Source organism: Leucopleurus acutus (assembly GCF_964270905.1).
Source record: "Leucopleurus acutus genome assembly, chromosome: 15".
In the NCBI taxonomy this organism is placed as follows: domain Eukaryota; kingdom Metazoa; phylum Chordata; class Mammalia; order Artiodactyla; family Delphinidae; genus Leucopleurus; species Leucopleurus acutus.
The window spans coordinates 74263410-74291315 of record NC_139157.1 but is presented as its reverse complement, the minus strand read 5'-3'; the positions used below and the strand labels follow the sequence as shown (position 1 = coordinate 74291315).

Sequence of the window (27906 nt, the reverse complement as noted above, 5' to 3'; positions counted from 1 at the left end):
GTTTGATACTGTACGTCGCAGTAGTTATTTGGGGGGCAGGAAGAGTGTGCAAATGACCAGCTGCTTCCCTTTGGGGCTGACTCTTCTATTCCCAGGCCCTTTCTGCCCTGATACACTTGTCACTGGGAGAAATATATACAGAAGATAGGGACTGAGCATCAGCATTCCTTTAAAAATTTCTGCTCAAATGAAATGCAAAACTACAGTTAGTAAAATATGTAAGAAAATGTGGACCTTTCTAGAGCATTTGTGACACAAAGCAATGGAGAAAGTGGATGTGAAAACTCAAAGATGTGATTTCAGGTAATAGCTGTGAATGGTAATATCTTTTCCTAAGAATAGTTTAATCACATATCTCTTTTGAGATTTCTTTTAACTCTCTAAAAATTTTATTTTCAAATTTGAATTTGTCACTTGAATAACATTTCTTTTTTTTTCCTGAAGATAACTTTCTACAGGGTCTCCTGTGGTCAGGATCTTACTTTTTTTTAATTAATTAATGAATTTTTTATTGAAGCACAGTTGATTTACTATGTAGTGTTAGTTTTAGGTTACAGCAAAGTGATTCAGTTATACCTATGTATATATTCTTAGGGATCTTACATTTTTTTGAACCAGATCTCTAGCCTACTGGAGTTCATAGTCTCTCAGGGAAGATAGATAATTGGGCAAAAACAATGGATTGTGCTGAGTTCAGTGCTGTGGGAGTTCAGGGCAGAAGCCTCTCCCTCATCAGTGGTGCAAAGTTGAGGAGGTGCTGTCAAGGAAGGCTTCCTGGTGGAGGTGACTCCCAAGGTGATAGGTGAGAGATGTTCACACATCAGTTGGGCAAACAGCGGTAGTGGGCTTGGGGTATGAGTAGCCAGGGGACTGTCAGTGTCTGCAAAACCTGGCTGTGAGAGAGACCTGAACATAGGCAAGTAACTGGTAGTTCAGTCTGGTTACATAGAGTAATTATAAATATTTATTGTGAAAGTAATACATGTTTGTCCTATATAAAATTTGAAAAATTCAAGAAACAAGAGAAAACATATACTGTCACTAATTTCAAGCTGCAGAGTTTACTGTGAACATTTGTCATGATTTTGTCATTTGTACACAGCCTGTTTGGTATAATTCCACTTTGTCTTAAGCAACAGATATGTATGTAGGCATAAAATGCATATACATATATGAAAACGTATCTTAAGTAAAACTCGGATCAGGCCAAACATGCTATTTGTTACCTGCTTGTTTCACATTATAATATTATTATAATGTGAAAAAATTATAATGCCCCTGGATGCCATTGTATTTGAAAGTGAAATGTTTCATTTCTGTGAATAAAATATTTTTGAAGCTAACCATCTGGATTCTTCTCTGCAGGAAGAATGTTTCCTGAACCTGGAGGCTCCTATATCGAGGGTATGTGGGTACGACACGCCGTTCCCTCACATTTTTGAGCAGTTCTACATCCCAGACAAATGGAAGTGCTATGACGCCCTTCGAAAAATGATCAACTATTGACCACAGGTAAGTCTGCCCTGCGTTTTGAGAAAGCTAGTGAGTGTTCCTCACATTAACGTCCTGTTGATCAAGGAACAACCGTCATCAGTGTGTTGTCTTTTCATAAATGGCAACTTCCAGAACAAAGTGTGGATTTCAGAAAAAAAAATGTGAATTTATAGTAGTATGTTTACATTTAATAGAAATATATCAAGCATATGCATTATCTGATTTCTATAAAACAAATACATGCACATGTTAACATTGAATAATCACTAGATGAAGATGCCGTCTGCCATGATTGCAAATATACCTTACCCTGTTTTTCCACCTTTATCCTCATTTCTATATATTTTTATCTGCAACTTAAACCGTTCTTGAATAGGGTTAATTTCTGTTATTTAAAGATGGCCCTTCAGGCACCGTTAAATTGGACTCCAGTGATTTAAACTATATGATGATCCAACGCATTATGAAATTTGCCTTCACGTTACCTTGAAAGATACGTTTGTTGAACAGGAAACCTATTTATTATGTATAAGGGAAATTGTTACTTAAAAAGAAAAATAATCCAGCACCGCTACCATTCCCAGAACCTTTCTTGGCAGGTGAATGTTTTAAAATTATGGCTAATAAGTGACATTTATTCATTGTGATTTTCTAGGTCATGCTTTTCTGTCCCTCTGGCAGTGTTATTCTAGCAAAAATGAATACCATTTAAAGACTGTTAAGTTAGTTTTCAGGGCTTTAATATAGAAGATGCTATCACCAATACACTGATTTATTTTACCTTTGGCATTTTTGAAATGGTTCAAAGTGCGTAGATAGGGATTAAGGGCTTTACATTTTAATATCTAGGTTGTCCAAATAATAATAATACATTTTGAAGAACCATGATCTTTGAAAGGAAAGGGAAGAATAGGCTTTATATAATAGCCCATACTTTTTAAAGATTAGGAAATACTATGATTCTTGAATTCCGTGTATGGGTAGTAAAGCCAGCTCACCTCAATCCAAAGAGAGAGATATCTTTACATTTGGGCACGTAGAGAAAATAATGCCCTCCGTCCACCACTATGATCCCCACCTTTTTGTAGTGCTGTTCGATCCTCTATTCTGAGGATATTGTCATAGGCATTAGTAGGGCCACTAGTCTACATGCCCCAGTATTCTCTCAGACATGCAGAGGTAGACACTGTATTTCTGATGGCCTCTTAATGTCTGTGAGAGCAGCTAGCTTCTACAGTCTCACTTAAGCCTGGTTAGAGGACTTCCTCACTTTTATGTCCATCTTGTTCCTTGCATGGACCATCTGTAATGGAAAGACAAGGTAATACTCTGTGGCCGTGTCCTTGTTGCTTTTTTTTTTTTTTTTTTTTTTTTTGGCGGTACGCGGGCCTCTCACTGTTGTGGCCTCTCCCGTTGCGGAGCACAGGCTCTGGACGTGCAGGCTCAGCAGCCATGGCTCACGGGCCCAGCCGCTCCGCGGCATGTGGGATCTTCCCGGACCGGGTCACGAACCCGTGTCCCCTGCATCGGCAGGCGGCCTCTCAACCACTGCGCCACCAGGGAAGCCCCTGTTGCTATTTTTAAAGTAATCTTTAGGTGCTGGTTTTAAATTTGGATATGTATTTCTTTTTGAACCTAAAAAAAAACAAATTTAGACCTCTCATGAAAATACGATAAAAGAAGAGTAACTCCTCTATGCTAAAAGTTACATATGGCATTAAAGAAAGTAGTCATGCAGTTGAGAAAATCTGTATTTAATTCATGGTGGCCAGAGTGTTTATAATCGTTATTGACTTCTTTTACAGAAAAACCGGAAGATTAGGACTAGATACGGAAATATTTTTTTGAATTTTTAAATATTTCCTCTTCTTGAAAATAGAGTTTTTATGAAATGAACCGACTTGGATATTGGCTGGAAAATGATGAATTAATTATTGTATTCACACATACGAATTGATAATTTCCGTTAAGAGTTATTTCAGATTAATTTTTAAAAGTATTCTGCATGGTAGGCTTATAAATTCCATTTAATTACGTCTGTAAATACTGGATGTGGGATACTACTCAATAAAGCAAAAATGAGGCTTTGTTTTTGCCTTTAGTAAAAAGAATTCTGTGGCCGAGTAAAAGAGTGACGTAACTTGTTAATTCCATCTGAATGAAAGTGAAATGTTTAGAAATGCTGATTTTTCAACTTTATTGTATTTGGTTTCATTCTTTATGCCTCAGATAGTTGTATGTTGATGAAACTTCTGGAATGTTTTTCCTTGTTTTCCCCACTTGTCCCAACAAGGTGGTCTACTGGGGGGCATGCTCATCTTTTCTCCAGAGCGTGGTGAGGCAGGAAGGATCATCTTTGCTTCCGCTCTTTCTTTTTCTGGGACGTGGACAGCCTGAGCCTGTCTTTTGTTATAAAATCATCAAGCTTTTGCTGCAGTTTTTTGGTTTTTTTGGCCACGATGTTGCAAAAAAAATATTTTTTTCCATGTCCTTTATATTAATATGTAGCTGAAAAGAAAAACAGCATGAATAGCGACATAAGGAGGAAGCCTCCTTGCTGGGGACTTTGTCAGGGCCTCTTGTATCTGACTAGGCCTTTCCCACTCTTCACCATAGTGTAGACAACGGCCTCAGGGACCCCTTTGCAGAAGCCCTCACCCTCTGGCCCTGCCCTCAGAGGGGGTGCTCTCATCCCTGCCTTCGCTCCCATACACCCAAGAAGACCTCTTCTCACCAGTTCCAGCTGAAAGATTCCCCCCCACACACACCCCAACAAAAATCAGAGAAATAGGGTCATGTAGTGTTTTCCTTTCTCTATAAACACTGGAAAAAATGGACATTTTTTTATGATTGCAAATGTATATATTACTTTAAAACTACAGTTTAAAAAGTTGTGTCCTGTTTATTTTTATCAGATGTTTGGAGGAGGATATGGAAAGTGACATTTGTAGATTGCCAGAGACTTGGAGTAAAGTAAAGAAGGCACTTTGTAACAGATTCTGGAGAGCAGTGGCTAAAATAAACTAAGCTTTTGTTAGGGGTAAAAACAAAGCCCTGTCCTTGGTTTATGAATAGAAACACCTGAACGGTATAGGATGGGAAAAGATGTACTTGTCAGCAGTAAGTTTGGAAAAGATTTAGGGTATCCATCTGGCTTATGGTTCAGGACATTCTGAGTCGAAGACGCCAAAACTGAGTATGGACCTTGGCTTTGGCCTTCCCTCGGGAACCCTGTGCTCGCATGGTCAGTCCAGCAGAGCAGGGAATGTGTGCTGGTCATCCACGTCTGGACCGATAACGGGTTCTATTTGAACATATTTGGTTTAGTTGGACTTATTTTTTTTAGTTGATATTATTTATGATTTCAGTTGAAGTTACTTGTTTTATTGCCATTGGTATCTTTTTAATACTATTTTTAAAATTCATTTCTTGTTGTAAGAATTTTCCCTTATTTTAATTTTCTTTTCTTTAACTCTGTTTCCCTTCTCCAGTTAGCCCTGCAATGCTCACCAGTAAATGCCCCCTTCTCTTCCAAAATAAAGAAGTTACAGTTCATGCTAAACTCGGTCTACGGCGCAAGAAGTACATATACATCTAAATAATTGCCTTAAAGAAATTTTTTTTTTTACATGAAATGAATTGTTCCATATTGTGAAAATAAGAAAATTGTGGTGTGCTCCAAGGATAAATAACAAGATAAACTCAAAGGGCCAATACTGCCTGAACAAAGAGTTACAGGACTCCCATCACTCTGTCACAATGTGACCATTGCAATGTCCCAGAGCCCTCCCAAGCAGCATGCCCTGTCCCTTTCCCATCCCATATAAGGAAAGACATTTGCCCCGTTTTTCTGCTGCTCAGCACACTGAAAGTATACACACTCTGCCCAGTCAGCAGATGACTTGCAGGTTCCCTGGCTATAAAAACAGACAAGCAACCCATGCTCAGTGTCGACTTTCCCTGGCTACCAGGAAGTCGGCCCGCTGCTCTTGCAGCGACTCTTCTCTTTAATAAACTCTATCTTCCTTACATTCTGCCTTGTGTCTGGAAATTCTTTTCCAACCTGCGCTCGGACCACGACAAAAATAGCAATGAGAAGACGCTCAAGAGATGTTAAAGGAATTCCAAATTCCCCACTACCCCCAGCCTCAGGATAAAGTCTGCTCCATGTGACAACATGACTGTATAAGTGAATATAATCTTCTACGGTTCCAATTACCCAAGTCCTTTCGCAAAAGAATATCACATCCATGTTCCGTCCAACGGATAGATATTATCCAAGCTAAGTAAACAGTACACATTAGGAAGAGAAATGAGGCACAAGAGCAAGACAGTTACCTCATTTTAGTCCGTGCAATTTATGTCACAGAAGCTAGAAACTCTTGCTGGGATCCTGAGAAGACATCCCACAGAGGGTCCACACTCGGTTTCGTGAGATCTCCTTCCTGTCAGCTTGCCTGAGGTGGACTCGTGTGGCTTCTGGCTGCTTGGCCTCCCTGCCCCCACTTCTAGAAACAGCACTGCTGTTTGCTTAGAGAGCTCCCTCTCCCAGCTCATGTGGCTCTCTCTGGAGGGGCTGCCAATCCCATTGCCATCTGGCACCAGCCACAGGGATGGCCCTGGCCCAGGCCCTCCAGGTACCACAGGACAGAAGGTCGGGTTGCTCATGCAGAAGCACAACTTAGTAAGCCTCAGACTCGTCAGTGACACTAAATTCTAAAGGACTGGTTCTCAGACCTTTACCAGTTCCAGGCATACCAGGGATAGAGCTGACGGGTGTGCACCATGGAGGCACACAGCACTGCCTTAGCAGAGATGCTCAGCTGAGGGCTGAGGAACACGACCCCAAAGCCTCATGTTGGAATTTTCAGAGAGACCTGAGGTTTGGAGGCTCTGATGTGTTTTCCTAGGCCATTGAACTTGGAAAGAAATAGGGAACATTCATATATGGGCAAAGATTTGGAAACCCTGACACCTGATACCTCCCTGAATATGGTATTTAAAGATATTTGCCAGGAAAATGAGAAATAAAATTAGAACAAGAATGAGGAAATCATAGGTGGAAAGGACTAGAAGTAAAACTGGAAACAAGTTAGATGAAAAGATGTACATCAATAATTGGCATAAATACACTTTTTGTTGTTGTCGTGCCGTGAGGCTTGTGGGATTTTAGTTCCCCGACCCGAGATTGAACCCAGGCTCTCAGCAGTGAGAACACAGAGCCTAACCACTGCACCACCAGGGAATTCCCATAAATACTCTTTTTATGTGAAACAAATGTTCTACATTTGACAAAAGGAATATATCACAGTGAAAATATAACAGTTAAATTCTTTACATTCTAAATGCGTAGTATTAAAATGTAAGCAAAAACTTATAAATGCAAAAGATATGAACAGAACGGTTGTAGAAGGCTTTGTCACCCCACTTTCCATTTGTTACATGAAGTAGACAGGAATAAGTAATAGGTTTAGGTCAATAGAAATATATTTTAAACTTTGTGTCTTCATAAACAGAGACTATGTCGCCTTTTAGCCTATACACAGGCGGTTTAAAAAATTGACCATATAATGTACTAAGACGCAAAGAAAACTAGCAGTAAATTCCCCAAAGAAAAGAGTATTCAAAGGTACCACATCCCACTTAGAAATAAAAAGGCACCCAGATAAGTAACTGTGGAAGCAAGGAGGAAGCAACTACAACATAATGAGAAAAGATCACTGGTGTGCTGCAGCCAAAATTTTACTCACAGATAAATTCATAGACTTTAAATCTTTAAAAAAGAAAATCTGAAAATACAAGGATGCAAGAATAAAGGAGGAAGAAACACAAGAAGAATGAGAAGAAGAATAAAGTTAATAGCAGAACATTCCAAATGAGAAAAATAAAATTGTAAAATCAAAGTTATGTTTTTTGGTAAAGATGAAAGTTTTTCTTTCATTTTATACTGTCTGTTCCCTATGAAGGTGGAGGTTTTTATGTAATCATGATATCAGCAAATAAAGGCTACATAATTGTTGTTCCTGTATCGGGTAACACTTTCAAGGTCCTTCATTTGAGGAGAGGAAATAATTTAGCCAAACCTAATTGTTTATCCAATGTATTGATAAACAAAGGTCTTTGTTTTTAGAATATTTTGTTCCATCATTTTAAGAAAATAATTACTAAGGTCTTGTTTTGCTAAGTCCTTCAGTTTCTTGCCGAGGCCTACTTGGCTACCGTAAATATCTTATTTCTGTGAATTTTCATAAGATACAGTGACCGTTGTCGAAGAAATATTAATCAGTCGATCTAAGAAAGAAATGGAAAATTTTATTCGAGCCAAATTTGAGGATTATAACCCGGGAAGAGCATCTCAGAAAGCTCTGAGAACTGTTCCGCTCGTTAGAAGTCAAGGCACAGTTGTATAAGTCTTTTGAGATAGAGGGCTGTACATTAAATGACGTATTATTGACGGTTTACAGAATCCAGATCCAAGTGTCATCGTGGTCGTTACAAAATCAGAAAGGAATGTTATCTTTAAGGAGTTATCTTGTTGATGCTACGAGAATGTTGCTGTTGATGGTGGAGCTGGTATTTCTGCCGATGGGGACGGTTTGGTGATTCATAATGCAGATACACAATGCACAGTGCGGGGAGAGAGGAGGCCAAAGGCCAGAGAAATTTTTTTATGTTTAAATTTTTCTTGTCTTGCCATAAAATATGAATTTTATTTCACACTATAAAGAATTAGAATAATTTTTAAAAATATTTTCTTGATCATTTGGAACGTCTACCTACTTATTACACTGGGATTTTTTTCCCCTTCATTTCTAATTTTTGTTTTAATTGAAGTATAGTTGATTTGCAGTGTTGTGTTAATTTCTGCTGTACAGCAAAATGATTCAGTTATACATATATATACAATCTTTTTTATATTCTTTTCCATTATGGCTTCTCATAGGATATTGAATGTAGTTCCCTGTGCTATATACAGTAGGACCTTGTTGTTTATCTATTCCATATATAACAGCTTACATCTGCTAATCCCAGCCTCCCACTCCATTTCTCCCCCAACACCCTCCCCCTTGGCAACCACAAGTCTGCTCTATGTCTGTGAGTCTGTTTCTGTTTCGTAGATAGGTTCATTTGTATCATATTTTAGATTCCATATGTTTTACTGGTTCCACAAAGACAGGGAGCTTTGGTCTGTTTATTACAATTCTGCAGAGCCTAGAAAAGTCCTGGTCTACAGAGGCTCTCAATATGCTGCTGAACAAACCCATGAAGGGAAATGCAGGCCTATACTTGAATCAGACCTTGTACTTGAAAAGCACTTAGGCAGAGCCCTCTTTGAGTAGTGTAGACATTTAAAGTAATATATTGATAGTATTTGATATTTTATACCAGTTGATATTCTAGACCGTCAGAGACATGGGGTTGTATTTCATTTCTTCAGGAATTTCAGGAACAGAAACAGTCCTTCTGGTAGGGCAAGACCTCAAAAGTCCCCAAGAGATGAGCATCGTTTCTATATTTTTAGGCCTATTTCTTCAGATAGATTTCAAATCCATGTATTTTTTTAAGGGGCTCTAAGACAATATTGTACATTAAAATGTGTCTGCAAATGGCCAAACCAGAATAGAATGCTCATTCAAAGCTGTTCATTTGAGAGTGATGAGATTATCAGTAATTTTCCTTTATTTTCTTCATCTCTGTTCTTGTAAGTCACAAACGGAGAGCCAGCCTGGCTCAGAGCTATCCTACCAATGGTCCCATCTTCTGTTTGGTCTGCAGACTTGGGACTGGGCCAGAGGTAGGACACCATGTCCTTGGCCACAGTGACTAGTCAAGGGATGGGAGGTGACCCAAACCAGCCAATCAAAGCCATTTTCAGGATTTTTCAAACAAACAGATCTGGGGTGATGTTATTCTGGAAGGACCTACTGCTACCTTCCCTGTAGAGGAAGGCCATCTTCATCCGAGAAAGAAAGGAACCAATGTACTAAGGAAAGATGTTATACAAGCTGGGTCAGTGCCCCCACGGCCAGCTGACCAGCTCCACTGCTGCCATGTGCAGCCTCAACTTCCTTTCACTCTGTGAGGAATCGCCCCAGGGTCCTTCCACTTTGTTCTAAATTGGATTTCTGTTGCTTGCAAACACAAACATCCTAATTCAGTCCTTCCAATGCTTTGGAATATATTCTTTTTGAAAGAAGAAAGCCCACATGTTTTAACTAAAATGTACTTGGGGAGAACCCTTCACCCTTGGGACTAGTGTATGTATTGTGCTTGATTTTTTTCTTATCTACGACATGCAAACTAGATGGAGATACTGTGTTAATATCAAGTATCTCAGCCATAAAATAAATGAATTCAGACTTTCAGCCTGAAAGTTGAATGCTAGCAACCTTCCCTTAGGCCAAGAAAATGAGCAGTTCCACAGCATCTGTCTTTTGGAAGCCTTACTCTTTGGAGGCTTAGTCACATAAAGTTCTTTACTAAAGTCATGAGACCTTAGAACTGTTTTTAAACTTACCCATATAGCCCCAAACAGCCCTTGGGTATTTTCTTTTTTAAAAAAGTTTAATATGCCTGTGGTCAGTCTAATAACAAATGTTTCTTTGAGAATACTTTGTGTAAATTCCCCATATTTTCCTCTTTCCATTGAAGCATACATTTACTTTCACCCTATTTCGTCTTCTACGTGAAATATTTCAAGGAGGTCAGAGAACATGCGTGTGGTGACTGTGTGCCTTTCACCAAATGTAAAAATTGCAAATTACAATTCATCTTCCCTAGGTTACCCTAACCCAGAGGAAAAATTAAATTAATACTAATAGCAACAAGTAGTGTTTTGTTTTTTTTGTTTGTTTTTTAATTCTATCCCAACTGCTAGACAGCCTCATCAGGTTCTCCCTAATTATTTGGGAGAGTTGCTGGAGGGTTGCTTGGACAACCATGTGGAATCCACAGTTCTCTGGGTCTGGCTTCACATCCCTGCAGAAGTGTCTGCTGCCAGCAGCTGCGACAAGGGCCACCTGCAGCTGGTACTCCCTGCCCCAAAGCTCCCCCGCAGGGATGAGGCGTAAGTGTGGATGCCGGTGATACTATTCCTCATTGGGTCTCTGGGGCGGAGACACAGTGCTCTGTGTTCTTCCCGGAAGCAGGAAAATCATCTCCCATTGTGATACATGGATCCCAGGAGAGCATGGCTGTGTGCCCCCAAAATCTCATGGATATTTGGTGAAACAGACCATGTGCTATTCACTGGTGACAGACCAACTCTTGTACTTAGAAGCTCTGTCCCTCTCTGGGGCTCCAGCATTGTGATTGGTCTAGTCTGGGTCCCCAGCTCCCTCCTCTCTGAGACCAGGCTCCTCCGCAGGGCTCCTCTGTCTCTCTGTACATAGAGACCATTGGCCAACCTGCCTGCCCATCTTGCAGGTCAGTCTAAGTGTTAGAGCAGTGTACTTTAGTCCTAACTAGGTTTACTCTTCCAAGAAAGGACCTCATGTCTATCAGATTTATTTGATGTTATTATGTGCACAGTAATAATTTTCACATAGATCATGGGAAAATTGCTTAGGAGAAAATGGAATGGCAGTGGTGTGTGATTTGTGGTACATCCATATGATTAGGTACTCTATAGGATTTGCAAGTAATGATTACGAAAATTATGTAGCAACATGGAAAGATGCTCATTATATACTTTTAAGTGGAAAAGTCATGGTGCAAAATTATATGTATATTATGATTATGACTATTATTACTTATGATTACAACCATTATTACTTAAGATTTTTCTTGCGTAGGAATAGAGAATATAGCAGCACTGTTAGAGTGAGAACCATATATCATAATAAAAGGGTAGTTTTTAGCATGTTAATAACGCAAACTAATAAAAGTACCGAATGTATACAGAGCTTCCGTTTCTGTTTGCCAGCTCACACCTACTGTTCCCTGGGCCGACGCTTTTATCTTTCATTTTGTTGGAGCGCATCCTGCAGTAGATTCCTTAGAACGTCTTCATGAGAAGCTAATTTCTTGATTCCTTTCTTGTCAGAAAATGGCCTTCCTCTAACCCTTGACTCATAGTTTGGCTGAGTATAAAATTTTAGGCTAAGACACATTATTGTCTCAGAATAGTTAAGGCATTGCTTAATTCTTCTCAACTTGTCTTAAGTCTCTTATTTTTTCTCTCAAAATTTACCTCTTTATCAGACCTCTTGGGATACTTCCTTAATCTTGTCTTCTGATTTTCTACCCGTTAGCTTTATTTTGGCCAACTTTTTTTTCTAATCTCTCTCAGAGCATCCTCTTATTTTAAGGCTGCCATATCAGCCTGTATATGTACGTGTACCTGTATGTGTATGTGTACATACACATATATACAAATATATATACATATGTGTGTGTGTGTGTGTATCTCAGGATATATATTTGAGTTATTGCTTTTTTAGGAGTTTTATCATGTTCTCTGAATTATATTGTTTCCTCTGGTTTCCATTTTTCTGTTTCTTTTGGCTTCTCTTTTTTGTCTTATGTATGCTGATTACCAGTTGGTTTTATTCAAGACTGAGCATCAAAAGCTGACCTGGATTGTGATATATACCTGCAATGGAATACTATTCAGCCATAGAAATGAGTGAAATCCTGATACACACGACAAAAGGGGTGAACCTCCAAAACATGCTGAATGAGGGATGGCAGACACAAATAGTCACGTGTGATTCTGTTTATATGAAGGATCCAGAGTAGATAAACCCATGGAGACAGGATGTAGATCAGTGGTTTCCCGGGGCTGGGGGAGGGGGAGAATGGGAAGAACGTGCTTAATGGGTACCGGTAAGGGGGTTCACTTTGGAGTGATGGACATGTTGTGGAATTAAATAGAGCAGCGGTCCCCAACCCCCAGGCCCCGGACCAGTAATGGTCCACACAGCAGGAGGTGAACGGTGGGCAAGCGAGCGAAGCTTCATCTGCCGCTCCCCACTGCTCACATCATCACCTGAACCGTCCCCCACCCCACCCCCCCCATCCGTGGAAAAATTGTCTTCCACTAAACCAGTCCCTGGTGCCAGAAAGGTTGGGGACCGCTGAAATAGAGGAAGGGGCTTCACAACATTGCGAATGGGCTAAATGCCACCAAATTGTCCACTTTAACGTGGTTCACTTGGTTATGTGACTGTCACCCCAATACATTATTTTTTTAAAGCTGGGAGAGCTGTGGATGTGCGTGTGGCATGACAAGCAGTGGCCTTCATTTCCAGATGATTAGGCAGAGATTCCCCCCACCTCGAGAGCACCCCAACATGGCTGGCACAGGAAAGGCTGTCGTCTGAAGGGTGGCAGCCTAGTTCATTAGGTGCCACTTGGACCCGGGGTCTGGATGTCACGTTCAATGCCATGTTTTCTACCTTGGACATTGTTCCGTCCTTCCTCTGGACCAGGTTTTCCTGATCCCAAAGGCTGTCCCTCTCAATCTCTCTGGAGGAGAATCCCCCGAGTCTCCATGGGGCAGGCAGACACCCAGTTCTGTCCTTGTGAGGGGGAGGGAAGGCAATGCCCCCGGGTCCTCGCCTGGCTTCAGCCCCGCTGTGGGCCACACCGAGACTCTCTGAGGTCAGCCTCTTGCCGGTGGCCGTTCCTGCGCTCCATGGTCTTTCTAGTCCTGGCTTGGGGCTTACTCTTCGGGCACGCACCTCTTATTTCGTTTTTCTGACCGTGTACTCATGTCCCCTCTCCTGTTTTCTTTGTCCTTGGGGTTTATACTTTTTAAAAACGTTTCCTTCATTATCATCTTAATGCCCTCTGAGGAAGGAGAGGAGGAAAACCTGTTTGTTGTTCAATAGGCTGGTTTAACTTGTACATTTTTTTGGGGGGGGGCAGAACTTCTCAGGGGACGTTCACCTGAGAATGAAAAGAATGGTCAGCCCTGAAGTAAGCCGTGTTCTCAGGCAAGTTAATGAATTGCCTGATATTTTCTTGTGCCCGATTTTTTTTACCGTTAAAATGGTCCCAGGACGTGGTGCGACGTGGCAGGACATGGAATGGCCCACGTTGATTAAATGCCGGTTTCGTGCCAAGAGGACAACCTTGTACCTCCTCAGCCTTCGAGTGAAAAGTACTGAGATTAAACTGTTTACCTGTCTTGTGTGATTTTTTTTGTGAAGTATCAGTTCCTGTAAGTCTCTTTGACGTAGGTGAAAATGAAATAAGGTAGCATCCCCGGAGCCCTGGGACCTCAACCTGTGCCTCTAGGACAGATTTCTCACCTGCCACTGTCATTATTCGTTGACACCTTTGAGCCCCAGCCTCCAGCAGGAAGGAATCCTGCCTTAATCACCGCACACGAAGCAGCTCAATGAATAATCATACAGTATACACGGCACTCCTGCTATAGAAACAATTTAGTATTTCTTTCTTTGTTTTGGCCACAGCATGCTGGCCAGGGATCGAACCCGTGCCCTTGCAGTGGCAGCGCGGAGTCCTATCCACTGGACTGCCAGGGAAGACCCTACAGGAACAATTTAAATGGAAGAAAATAAGTTGGTAAATGTAAAGTGGTCTTAGAATTCAATATCAAGCTGTGATGAAAACTAAGAGCCTTAAGTTCACAGGTCACTGTCTAGTGGCCCTATTTTTACTCTTAAGAAACCCACTGGTACATGTACATTTCATCGCAAGGACCAGAGATCTCATATGTTTATGCAAGGTGGCATTTGTACTAATGAATCTAATTGCAGGAAGGACTCTAGGACTTAGATGAATTAGAAAGTTATACAAGTTTTTAAAATAATTCCCCTCTTCTCTCTCCATCTCTCCCTGGGGCTTCTTGGTATCTCCTCTCTGCCATGTGCCAGTTTCCTTTTTTTTCTCTCTCTGCCAACCTCCTCAATTCACTCAGCACCTTACGCTTGGCTGCCGTAAGACGGCAGCCTCTACCTGGCTCTCTAGCTTGGCTTCACATAATTAACAAACTCAATATTTGTTCATTCCAATTCCAGGTTCCCAGGAATAGGAAGAACTGGCCCAGCTTGAGTCAGGTGTCTTCTCCTGGTCCACAGTGAGGACAGATGTGCAGGTGCACTGCATACAGAGGTGGGGGAAGATGGTGTCTGTACTAAAGTGCACTTGACAGGTCCCTCTCCCTGAAGCAGTTGATTGTTATCATTGTTGTTCCTATTTCTTCTTAAGTAAGGTATTTTATCCAGAGCTCGGTAGATGAAGGTTAGGTGAAGGGTGAATGGACAAGTTCTCCTTTAGAGGAGTGCTGGGGATGGGGATGGGGGTGAGGGTCTTTTCAGGCAGCCTGTCTGGTGCTACTCTTCCTGTGATCAAATAGGAGCACACCCCCCCACGAGAAACAGCACTTGTTCTCTGCTTCAGCCACATTTCTTAACTGGTCATTCAAATGCTGGCAGCTAATACGGAATTGGCAAATGGAGTTTGGGAAAATGGAGCCTCTGTTGCACCAAGCCTTGGGAGTCCCACATGGACAGAGGGGTTACCAAGTTTCTGTCTCCATGATTCTCTAAATGCCATCTTTGCATACAGAGGTCACACGTTGTAGATTTTTGTTTTGAAATTTAAATCATTTTTTAAAATTGAAGTATAGTTAATTTACAATGTTGTGTTAGTTTCAGGTGTACAGCAAAGTGATTCAGTTATACATATATACACATATAATATACATATATTTTTTTCTGATTATTTTCCATTATAGGTTATTACAGGATATTGAATACAGTTCCCTGTGCTATACAGTAGGTCCTTGTTGTTTATTTATTTTATATATAGTACCTGTACTTTTTAATCCCAAACTCCTAAATTATCTCTCCCCCCATCCCTTTTGGTAACCATAAGTTTGTTTTCTATGTCTGTGAGTCTATTTCTGTTTTGTAAATAATATCATTTTTTTAGATTCCACATAGAAGTGATATCATATGATATTTGTCTTTGTCTGACTGACTTCACTTAGTATGATAATCACTAGGTCCATCCATGTTGCTGCAAATGGCATTATTTCATTCTGTTTTATGGCTGAGGAATAGTCCATTGTATGTGTATATTTACCACATCTTCTTTAGCCATTTGTCTGTCATTGGACACTTAGGTTGCTTCCATGTCTTGGCTGTTGTGAATGGTGCTGCTATGAACATTGGGGTGCATGTATCTTTTTGAATTATTTCTCTGGATATATTCCCAGGCAGGAGTGGGACTGCAGGATCGTATGGTAGCTCTATTTTTAGTTTCTGCAAGAACCTCCATACTGTTCTCCATAGTGGCTGCACCAATTTACATTCCCACCAACAGTGTAGGAGGGTTCCTTTTTCTCCACATCCTCTCCAGCATTTATTGTTTGTAGACTTTTTAATGATGGCCATTCTGACCGGTGTGAGGTGCACACGCTGTAGGTTGAAAAAGGGACTGGAAGAGGAGGTAGATTCTGAGAGTCAGGGAACTTGCACAGCAGAGACCTAGAGAGCTGGCCCAAGGAGTAAAGGTCATGTTGTGTATAGAAACAGTGGTCCTGAGAATTGCATAATTAAGACGATGTACAGTGTGAAGAATATAGTCAATAACTATGTAATATCTTTGTATGGTTGCATTAAAAAGCAGTTATTTATTTCTTGTATAACTACTTAGATGTACTGACTTTGTGCTAGGCTGTCTCTGAAAAACGATGATTAATTGCAGGGATGGGCATGCACTGAGACACAGAGCAGCACAAGGAAACTGACTTTCCATGTCTTCTTTGTGATGGTCAGCTTAATTTCTCCTTTCATGCTCTCTTTGGTTATTTCCTCTCTTACCTTCAATCCCCCAGATCAGGAGAAATACAGATCTTGAGCCCCCCATCCTGTTCAGTTTCTCACAGTCAGGATAAAAGTGGTTTTATAGAAGGTACATCAATGCTTTCCTCTGAAAGGAGCCATAGAGGTCAGGGTGAATGATGGGCATGATGGTGCTTAATGACTTCCCTGTGTAATCAGAGGTTGATATCATTGATTTTTCCGTCCTTCAGCCAGCCAGTAAGCCACCCAGAGTGCCCCTCCTGGGACTAGAATAGCACTGGGTCACTATCATAGCTTCTCTGGGAATAAGGGCAACAGAGGGCTGTCACAGGACCTGCCAAGCCTTGTACAGGGGGACATCATCTCTTGGAATGCTCCCTAGGAGACAAAGTTTTGAGTAGACTCTGAAACCTATAACGTGTATTTATACAACGGGAGAGAGCCGAAAAGCCTTTACAGGTAGGAGCACATGCGACAATTGATGTGAGAAAAGGAGATCAAGTTGGCCTCACAGTGTTAAACGGCACTTTTCTCAAAAAAAAAAAAAAGACCCTAAAACTTTCCAAAATTGCAATCTGCTTTAATTTTAAACTTAATAAATGTTGTTCTGTCAACTCCCTGACTTGAAATGAAAGTTGCATTAACCAAAGATGTGCATTTAGATGTAAGTTTAAATAAAGCACCTCTAAAGAAGACTAAAATTCTATGTAATTTTACATAATTAACTGTAGCTATTTTGTCATACTACAATTTTCTGCTTTGCTCCTTGTGTCTACAATTTTGATGTTCGTCAGGGATTTGGATGGTTTATTTCAGTGCAAGCTTAGCCACATTTGTAGGGTGCAGATGGTAATTACTCTCTACCTAAAACCAGACAAGATGCACCAAGTTTTCAGTTTGATGACACTTGGAAAATTTTTAGCAAAGAAAATAATGAATGCTCTTCAAATCTGGACACAAATAGTGAAGGCAAAAGTAGTTTCAAAAGGTCACTTTTATTTCTGCCTCTGTTCTACCTTTCCCACTCTCCAGGCTTTTCATTGGTGAGAAATTGATTGAGCCTATTGACACGAGCATTTCTAAAAAGGCTGAGACGACTATACAATGTCAAGGGCTAATATGGTTTTGATTACCAAAAAATATGTTTTCAAGAGCCTATCTTTAGGAAATATTTATTTTCTTGTCGCTTCAAATAAAAGATCGTGCAGAATGTGAAAGTCTGAAGTCCTCAGAGTCTTGGATGCAATTTTTTTTCTCATTCCCTTTCCATCACACGTGAAAATTAATATTTTATATTTTCTATGCTTTGGGTGTAGAATATTCTTCATGGACTAATTTCCCTGAAGTTAGAAAAGCTGACCTCATTCTATAAGCATTGTTGTGCAAACTGTATTATTGTAAGCCTAGCACAGGGCTGTGGCCAAGGTGGTTACAAAAGAAATGTAGGATCAAATCCATGCCTTCCAGAACATACAGTCCAGTTCAGCAGAAGGAGTACAGCAGTCTCTTAAAGTTTTCTTTTAAAAAGAACATATATCTGAATCACTTTGCTCTATACCTGAAACTAACACAATGTTGTAAATCAACTATACTTCAATAAAAAATTTTTTTAAAGTTCCATCTGAGAATAAAGAAAAATCTCATCTAATCTAATCTAATAAAATTTAATTAAGTAACAAAAAAGTTTTCTTCTAAAATAGATGAACTTGATTCTCTGAAAGTCTGAGGAGGTCTACATAAATATATCGAGATTAAGAGTACGAAGAGTTGTTAATATGGCAAAAATTTTGTAGGTGGCTTGGAGGTGACAAACATATGGGTGACCCTGTGCTTGATAGAGTCCTACAGCTTCACAGTGAGCACTGGGGCTACTTCTGAGGACCCCAGAATGGCTGTTATTTTCTGTTATTGACACACACGGAGGAAGTGAGGTGAAAGTTACAAGGAATTCACCAATACGCCCAACCTTCCTTATGACATTTGGAATGACTAATGACCGTCCTACAGTTATGTTCTGCAGCTTCCTTTTTTTCTTTTTAAATCCAAGTGTGTATAAGTCATGTGCACTCAGATCTAGACAGTGTTTATCACTTACATATTTGTATTTTTGCTGTTAAATGAAACATGCAGTGACCCCAAACCTGAAACTAACAGGACCAACTGAGGAAAGAACAGCTAGCTAATATCCTCAAAACACACCACAACTAAGCAGGGCTCTGAAATGGACTACTGGCTTACAAAGATGCACAGATAATTGAATGAGGCATCGCTGTTGAGTCTGAAACGAGGTATTTGATGGATAGAGGGAGGAAGGAGATCCAGGTCCTTTCTGTCTTGCTGTGGGGTAGGGAGGTCCTGAGTCATGAAACAGTGGGCAGAGGACAGCCCTGCTCTCTGATTGTTCAAAATAATTTTCAGACAAGTATTATTCTACAAGTATCTATTTCAGAGGTAAGTAGAACCTCTTTTCCTTCATTTTCTTTTCTTCAGTCCTCTTTGTTACAGCCACTTACACCACAGTGAGTGAACCCAGTCATTTTTCAGGAGCCTCAAACTCTGTGGCTCTTGGCTGGGATTAAAACCCAAACTTGTTCACGCTGTAAAAACAGACGCCCAATAACAGGAACAAGAGTTGGCAATTCAGAGGAAGATAGATTTGCTCCTACTGTGGCTTTCCCTGTATACTCAGTGAACCTGTTGAAAACAAAGTTGGGGTCAGGAATTCATTCTGAATGGGAGGCTATAATATGACACCCTTGGAAATATTTGAAAAGCAAATGATCTCACTGCAACTCATATTAGTCCTTCAGGTATAATCACTCAAAGACGCCTTGGCATATGCAGTTTGTGTTTTTATTAATACAGAGTGTGTTTCAGTTTTCTGCAAGCCAATTTCAGTCTGGAGGCCAGTGCCATAAACTCGAACCTGGAATAATCAAAGCAGAAATTTCCCTGTTGTTTGGCATTGAGCTCTACTCATTAGCCGTTAATGAGGCAGGAGTTGTAGAGCCAACTTGCCCATCTCTAGGTAAACACCAGACAGATGCCTATCATGGGACGCAATTTGATCCTGAGGAAGAGTATTGATGCTGAGTTTACTGTAGCCCCTACCTATAACTGGACAAAAAAATGCCAAATATGGCCTGCTGTCTGGAACAGCCCTGGCATCTGTCCATAGGTGTAGTCAGCAGCATTTCCCTTTCATGGTAAGAGGAAAATCTAAAAAGCAAAAAGTAGATAAAGTTACCTATGTATGAAAGTCCAGTTTTCACTTAAAAACCAGTGTCCTATTGACCTAAAAGTGATATTTCGTTCTGCATAGAATGTTTTATTACACAGTATTTTCAGTGTTGTTCTTGGATTTCAAATGTTGTGTCATAAAAATCTCCCATTTTCCCATTTCATAATATATTGCTGTCTAATCTATAAAGAGTAGACAGCAAAGTACATAAGTCAATTTATGCATCCCTACATTCGTCCATCCATCCATCCATCCATCCATCCAGACTTCTAATACACTTTCTGAGGGAGTAATTTATCCTTGCTGTGTTCGTGTTCTCTTTGCTGACTCCTTAGTTTTTTGAAATCTGGCTTCCAATCTGCTATTCTCCCCATATCGCTCTCTCAGAGATGACCAGGTTAACCTTCATGTCCAATGTCTATCCTCAATCCCCAGCCTGAAGACAGAAAGGAAGGAAGGCAGACTTCAGAGGTGAGCCATCTCCTGGGTGCCCTGGCCCTCTGCTGGCAGGAAGGCAGGCATGACAAACCTTGTCCCTACCCACCCCCAGCAAGAGAGCTGTTGCAGGGCTGTATTTGAGCAAATAACCAAATGCTCTCTCTTCCAAATACTTTTCCTTTTCCTTCCATGACTGATGATCCTGGCTCCTCTTCAACCTAATGACCCTTTCAGAGTTGGATGCAAAATTTGTTGGGTTCAATGCAAAATGGAAATATGGGTTCCCTTGTTCAGAAAGCAGGAAAAAGTACCGTGAAAGACACTCAAATATAAAGCTTTTCCTTTCTCATGCAGTTTCTCTCTTCACTTGTGATGGTATCTTTTAATTTGCTATTGCTGGGCTTCCCTGGTGGCGCAGTGGTTGAGAGTCCGCCTGCCGATGCAGGGGACACGGATTCGTGTCCCAGTCCGGGAAGATCCCACATACCGCGGAGCGGCTAGGCCCGTGAGCCATGGCCGCTGAGCCTGCGCGTCCGGAGCCTGTGCTCCACAACGGGAGAGGCCACAGCAGTGAGAGGCCCACGTACCGCAAAACACCAACAACAACAAATTTGCTATTGCTATTTAATGTCATTCTAAATAAAGAAAAATTTAAATTTAAAATTTTTAGCATGAATTTTACCATTTATCTTTATATTCTACACCAATTTTTAAATGCAAATTTAAGAGCATTTAGTTTACATGTAGAATCATTGAAATTACGCAATTAGGATTTTTTTAGCTGATACACGCATATGTATTTCATTCTCACCAGAGCAGTGGAATCACCGCACAAAACAAACTGCTGTTTTTAAAATTCACTTTTTGATATACACACATGCTACCAACACCCTACCATTGGCGAGTAAGGAAGGACTGAAAGAAAGGAAATGTGGGTCGCCCTAGCTCTCCGTTTCCTTCTATGTCATTATTTTTGGCTAATACAAGGAAGTAACACAAGTAAGACAGGATATAAGAAGGTTTCATGGTTATTCTGTTTCTTACAATGGCATCGATTTCTTTCAAACCAGCAAATTCTTGTTTGAACAGAAATCATGGCCTCTTGGGGCTTTCAGTCTTCCTCCCGTCTCTTCCTCAGTCGAAGATCACCTGGTATTCACTTTGAGTCTTGCAGAACTCTCTCCTACACATCGTGGGTACTGGAACTCTGTGTCGAGAGTCAGCACGACATGTAACAGGAAGGCGAGGAAGTGTGAACATGTATAGGGTGCATAGTTCCTTTCCTTACTCATGTGCTCCATGGTCCCATCCAACTTTTGTTACAGACACAAATTCAGAGATCAAATTATAAGAATTTTGAGACTGTAGTAGCAGAGCATTTCACTGGGCTTGGAGCCCTTGAGACAGCACGGGTCACACCCATGAAGCTGGCCCTAGACTCTGGTTTCTCTCTTTCATCCATCCACCTATCGGTGTCATGTCTAATTCTGTTACCTACTTCTCTTTCTAGATTCTATTCACCCTTAGAGATTCACTCTATATCTCTATCTCTAGCTTCCAGGTTTTCCCCAGGCTCTGAATATCCAAGTGCCTGCCGAACCCATCTCAACACACAACATATCTAAAACGAAAGCCATCATTTTCCTCCTAAAGCTGTTCCTTCCTGCTTCTGCTACTAAAACCAAACTTCTCAGTCAGTTGGTCCTCAGGGTGCACAGGGCTGATAATGTAGTAGCTGCTCAGTACACACCACTTTATTGTTCATTCTGAAAATCTGCTCCCAGTTACAAATTTGCAGCCTTCAATCTCAGCCATTCAAAAGCTGGCTGTTCTGCAGGTAGATACCCATGTCTCTATTTCTATTCTCTTCCACTTTAAAAATTATTCTTATAGTATATCTTCAAGACATTGTACAGAAGCAATGAATCAGTATAACATGTAACCATCCATTTCTACTTAACACTCACTGAAAGCTTTTAACAGAAAAGGCATTGATATTAATAGTTAAAATGGATACTGGGGCTTGGAGTAACTTTCACTTTCATATGCTCACAACTTTGCCTTTCAGTCATTCTTGAAGAAGCAGTTCCATTTCTTCTTTTCTTTTCTATTTCCAGATTTTTATATATATGTACTTAAAAAAAACTCTGCCAGTGGGCCTCAGACTTAATCCCTTTCAAAGCCACATTGGCTACTGTCTTGCTGTTTGTACTCTTTGTTGCAAGAATTGTAATTGGATGGACTTTAATTATGGTATCTTGATATTTTCAGTGCTTCCCACTTCTGGATAGAACATAAAAACAATGGCAGTATTTTGTGTTGTTTTTCTGGCACTTCCAGTTAAGACTAGAACCCAAGAAAGGTTCAAGAGTATTAAAAACCACAATAACAACAAAAAGACAAACAGAACTAATAAAGAACTATAGGGGTTTAGATTATTTCAAACCTTATGCTGGTATTTAGTTTCTATTTAAGGGAGATGCAAGTCAGTTTCCGTTTTTATGGGACCCTCCAAGCCAGTTGCTAGCCGTCTTTGCTCTAGGTTTGGCAAGTGGAAAGACTAAGCTGCCTTCTTGCTTAACTGGGGCTCAGGCAGTCATTAACTGCTTGCAACACGGAGGTAGAATTTTTACTTATTTCAGATGGCCCAGACACTGGAAATAATGTGCTACTTGTATAATAAATCCAAAGAAATGCCAAAATAACATGTGGCTTCCAAAGGTTGCCCAGAGAGCTATTAGGCACAAGAAATAGGAAGCCAACTTTGAATCCAGTATCAACCTCTTCATCCAAATATGCATTCCGGCAGAAATAAAAGTGCTAGTTATTTGTCAAATTTGAAAGTCAGATTTCAAATAAGTCTTACTTCTAGGCTGTTCTAAGATATATTTCATTCATGGTAATCTTCTAATTTGAGGGTACCCCAAACTACTTTACACTATTCCTTTAAACAGTCTTAACAGTCCTGTGACATTTCATTATGCAACATCAAAGCCAATAAGGTAAGATGCTACTCAGTTCAAAAAACTTGATGAAATTTTTGCTGCATTTAGCACTGTTATAAAGCAGCAATAAAAGGAATAACTCCTACCATAAAAAATGAATCCTCTTTGAGGTTAAAATAACATAGGCATATGAATAATTAAAGGAGAATACAGTATAGTATATAGTTCTATATTGTATAAAATACAGAATGATATAGTATTTAAAATGAGGTCAGAAGAGGAAGAAGCCAGGTCCCTGTGGGGAGGAGAAAGTGAGGCTTAAACAGTCTTTCTTCTTGGAAAGTTGGTATAAAGACCAGAGAGGGCATCCTCAGAGGACTTGTGAAACACAGAATTCCTAAGGGGATTTAGACATTGATAGATGTTGCATGATATTTTTGCATTTCTTTAGCTGTAAAAGGACAAGACATTTTCAAAGACTGAGCAGTGTGGAATAGTGAAGAATTGGGATGTGACATGGATTATAGAGGAATTTAAGAGTTTGAAGAGTAGCTTGTCTTGATATAGTAAAAAATTACTTCTTAATGGGAGTGGGGTGACAGAGGGACATAAGAAAGGTCTATTCAGACTCTATTTTTAATTGGATTCTCTTTTTAATATTGAGTTGGAGGAGTCCTTTATATATTCTAGATACAAGTCCTTTATCAGATACATGATTTACATATCAGATTTCTCCCATTCTGTGGATTATCTTTTCACTTTTTTTCATAGTGTACTTTGAAGCGTGAAACTTTTAAATTTTGAAGTCCAGTTTATCTATTTGTTTCTCGTGTTGCTCGTGCTTTTGGTATCATATCTAATACTCATTTACCAGACCTAAGGCCGTGAAGTTTTACGCCTGTGTTTTTTTTCTAAGAGTTTTACAGTTTCTTACATTTAAGGCTTTAATCAATTTTGAGTTTATTTTTGTATGTGGTGTGAGGTTGTATATTTTTGCATGTGGTTATCCATCTGTCCCAGCGCCATTTGTTGAGAAGATTATTGTTTCATCATTGGATGGACCTGACACCCTTGTCAAAAACCAGTTGACCATAGATGCATGGGTTTATTTCTGGACACTCAATTCTATTCCATTGATCTCTATGTCTGTCCTTATGCGAACACCACACTGTTTTGATTACTCATGCTTTGTAGTAAGTTTTGAAATGGAGAAGTGTGACTCCTCCTACTTTGTTGTTCTTTTTCAGGATTGTTTTGGTTATTTCAAGTCACTTGCAATACATGTGAATTTTAGAATCTGTCCATTTCTACACAGAAGTCAGGTGGGATTCTCATAAGGATTGTAGATTAGTTTGGGGGGTATTGTCATCTTTTTTTTTTTGCCATCTTAATATTAAGCCTTTAGATCCATGAACATAAGATGTTTTTCCATTTAGTTAGATCTTTAATTTTTTTTCAGAACGTTTTGTAGTTTTCAGAGTATACATTTCATACTTCTTTTGACAACTTGTTCCTGTTTTATTCTTTTTGATGCTAGTGTGAATAAAATTGTTTCCTTAATTTCATTTTTGGACTGTTTTTAAAAACTTTTGTTTTATACTGGCATATAGCTGATTTACAATGTTGTGTTAATTTCATGTGTACAGCAAAGTGATTCTGGACTGTTTATTGTATAGAAGTACAAGTGATTTTTGTGATTGATCTTATATCTGGCAACTTTGCTAAGCTCATTTATTAGTTCTAATAGTTGTTTAGTGGATTCCTTAGGATTTTCTACATACAAGATCGTGTCATCTGCTAATAGAGTTTTCCTTTCTCCTTTTTCAATCTGTATCAGGAAAATCTTATTGTTATCTTAGTTCTGGAGGGTAGGTATATAGTCCAGGAATACAAAATGATCAGGTATTTGTTTCTGTCTCTCTTAGGTGCTTTCTAATCTCATTTCACCTTATTTGTATGGCCTGCTATAAAGATGCCTGCGTTTGTGACATTCACTGTTATTCTTACATCCCTTTTGAATAAGGTATAACTTCCTACACTGGATAAGCCCCATCTCATCAAGGTCAATGACACCTCTGAGAATAAAACTACCAAATGTTAATGTATATCTATAACCCTGGGCCCAGATTACGGATGATTCCAGGTGTTCAATATATTAGGTCCCTTCTTCTTTACGTTGCAATTCAATACGTAATAGTTTTTTTGTGTTGTTGTTTTTTGGGGTTTTTTGGCCACGCCATGTGGCTTGCAGGATTAGTTCCCTGACCAGGGATTGAACCCGGTCCCCCTGCAGTGGAAGTGCAGAGTCCTAACCACTGGACCGTCAGGGAATTCCCTAAATATAGTTTGCCTTTCATTCACAATCTATACAACCACTAGCAGAGGAAAATTTTATGCATGATTTTTCTCACCATCTGTTATTTTTTACAGTTACACAGTGTTTGTACTTCATTTTCCTCCGAGTCCGTCACATTTAAATATTAAACCCACTCGATGAGGTCAACAGGTTTTCTAACAAAAATGTTTTCCTTAATCTTCACTGAGATATGTTTTGTGTCTCATTCTTTCAGTAGCATGTTACCAGCTTTAATGTCTAAAAACATTCCACTGAATTATGCTTTTGTGGTTACTTTTGATAACTAAAAGTTTAAAATAAATTTTGCATAACTAACTTCTCTGTTAAGGACATTTCTAACCACCAGCAATATGGTTTATTCTTCATTTTCCAGAGTTGCAAACTGGTGGGCCCTGTAATTCCCATAGCATCTATTTTATTGATAATGGCTATGTTCTTGGAAAAGGTGTTTCATATTTTGCATATTTAGTGTAATCCTCTGAGGCTTGAGGAAATTCCTAACACCTGATTAAATGAGGTAAACATGTCATATGTTTTCTACATGTTATTTGCTCTGTTTTTATTAAATTCAGTCTAACTTGTGGTAAATTGCAACCCATGCAGTAAAGAGCCTATGTAATGGTCAAAAGATTTATTATGATAATGATGACATATTCCAGGAAGAAGAAGCAAATGTTGAAAATGTTTGCCATCATCCTTGACGCATTTTTGACAATCATGGGCTCCAGACTAAAAAGTACCTCTTTTTTATTCCTTTCAACCTTCGAATCTCTTTAATAAGATTTTGAAGATATAATATTAATTTATAATACTCATCGTTCTGGAAAAGCAAGACATAAATTGTGGCTTTTCAGTTCTGGTTCTGATAAAGTTGTGTAGGAAGGAAAGTTGTAAGCAAGTTATTGAAATAGATAATAAATGGCATTTGAAATCCCTTCTCATCTAGAGAGCCTATGATTCTAATTGTAAGGAGCCAAGGGTTATCTTCATTAGATTTGAAATATATTTTTTTGGTATTACTAACGTCTACTCTATGCATGCGTTTCACTGAAAATCCCTACATAAAATACTTTCAAGTGCCACCAGTGAGGTAGTAACGCCTTGCGTTTGCATAGAATCTCTGCAGATGCTTCAGTCAAGCACGCAAACTACTGCCCTGACCTGTACCTCTCATCTATCCAAATGTCCATCCCACTCTCTAGGGCATTACATCTTCCTCAGTTCTCTCTTCTCTCTGCCACAGCCCTGGAAGTCTTCTCTGTCTTGAAAATTATAGAAAATAAGAACAAAACCCACTTCAATTTGAAATGGCTGTTTACTTACAAAAAAGAAATTGAAAGAACCAGTGTGTCAATGAGTGAAATGTAAAAATCAAAGGATTCTTACTAATAAAATTGAATTATTATTAGACTATTTTGTTCATAAATTTAGTGAATTGTTTGTTCTTGTCTTTTACCAAGTCTTCTAAAACAATGTTAGGTATTTCTCTCATAGGTAAAGAGTGCCTGACATGTAATAAGAATATTTGCACTGTTTCATCATTTTTATAAACATTTTCCTATTTGTTTTTCAGTTTGCAAACAATTTGGTTTTAAGTGCATAGAAAACAATTTTTTTTTTTTTTTTTTTTTTTGGTGGTACGCGGGCCTCTCACTGTTGTGGCCTCTCCCGTTGCGGAGCACAGGCTCCGGACACGCAGGCCCAGCGGCCATGGCTCACGGGCCCAGCCGCTCCGCGGCATGTGGGATCTTCCCAGACCGGGGCACGAACCCGTGTCCCCTGCATCGGTAGGCGGACTCTCAACCACTGCGCCACCAGGGAAGCCCAGAAAACAATTTTTTATGTAACCAATTATATAAAAACTTCATTCTTCAAATGACTATAGAGTTTAAATGCTCTTGTGCATAATAAAATTAAGTTCATTAACAATTTTCAAGGGTACCATAGTTTCAAATTTTGCATTTAAATATTCAGTTAACTTAAAATTTGTGTTTATAGTATGAGGTGAGAATTTAAGCTCTTTTTCCAAAATATTCATCTCTTTTAAAATAATTTTTTATATAAATTTAGTTAGTTAGTTATTTTCAGCTGCATTGGGTCTTGCTGCCACGCACGGGCTTTCTCTATTTGTGGCGAGTGGGGCTCCTCTTCCTTGTGTTGCGTGGGCTTCCCATCGTGGTGGCTTTTCTTGTTGCAGAGCACAGGCTCTAGGCATGCAGGCTTCAGTAGTTGTGGCATGTGGGCTCAGTAGCTGTGGCTCGCAGGCTCTAGAGCGCAGGCTCAGTAGTCGTGGCCCACGGGCTTAGTTGCTCTGCGGCATGTGGGATCTTCCCAGACCAGGGCTCGAACCCGTGTCCTCTGCATTGGCAGGTGGATTTTTAACCACCGTACCACTAGGGAAGTCCCTAAAATAATTTTTGGATAGGAGCACATTCATAGGGTTCAAAATTCCTAACATGTAAAATAACGTGGGCTTAATGTGCAGACAATTGTTATTTTTTTCTTTATAATAGACATTCTATCTTGAGAATTATTTTTCTGTATTTTGTTGAATAGGAAGACAGATTTTGAACAATTATTTAGAAAGTCATATTTTATCTACCAATACTTTTATACCACAATTTTCTTATTCATGAGCTCTTGATTTTACTC

At 39.6% G+C, this 27906-nt stretch overlaps 1 protein-coding gene across 3 annotated transcripts in view; it reads left to right on the top strand.

The window, feature by feature from the left end:
* BCKDHB (branched chain keto acid dehydrogenase E1 subunit beta) overlaps positions 1-27906 on the top strand; it is a 295612-nt gene that overhangs the window by 237855 nt on the left and 29851 nt on the right. The window contains exons 10-11 of one of the 3 annotated variants that reach the window (XM_082855372.1): positions 1366-1512; positions 4986-8436. In XM_082855372.1, coding sequence (XP_082711498.1) covers positions 1366-1506 — 141 coding nt within the window. In that variant the 3' untranslated portion in view covers positions 1507-1512; positions 4986-8436. Of the gene's footprint in view, positions 1-1365; positions 1513-3299; positions 4211-4985; positions 8437-27906 lie in introns of those variants that run through there. The other 2 variants (XM_082855373.1, XM_082855371.1) reach the window with 2 other exon arrangements.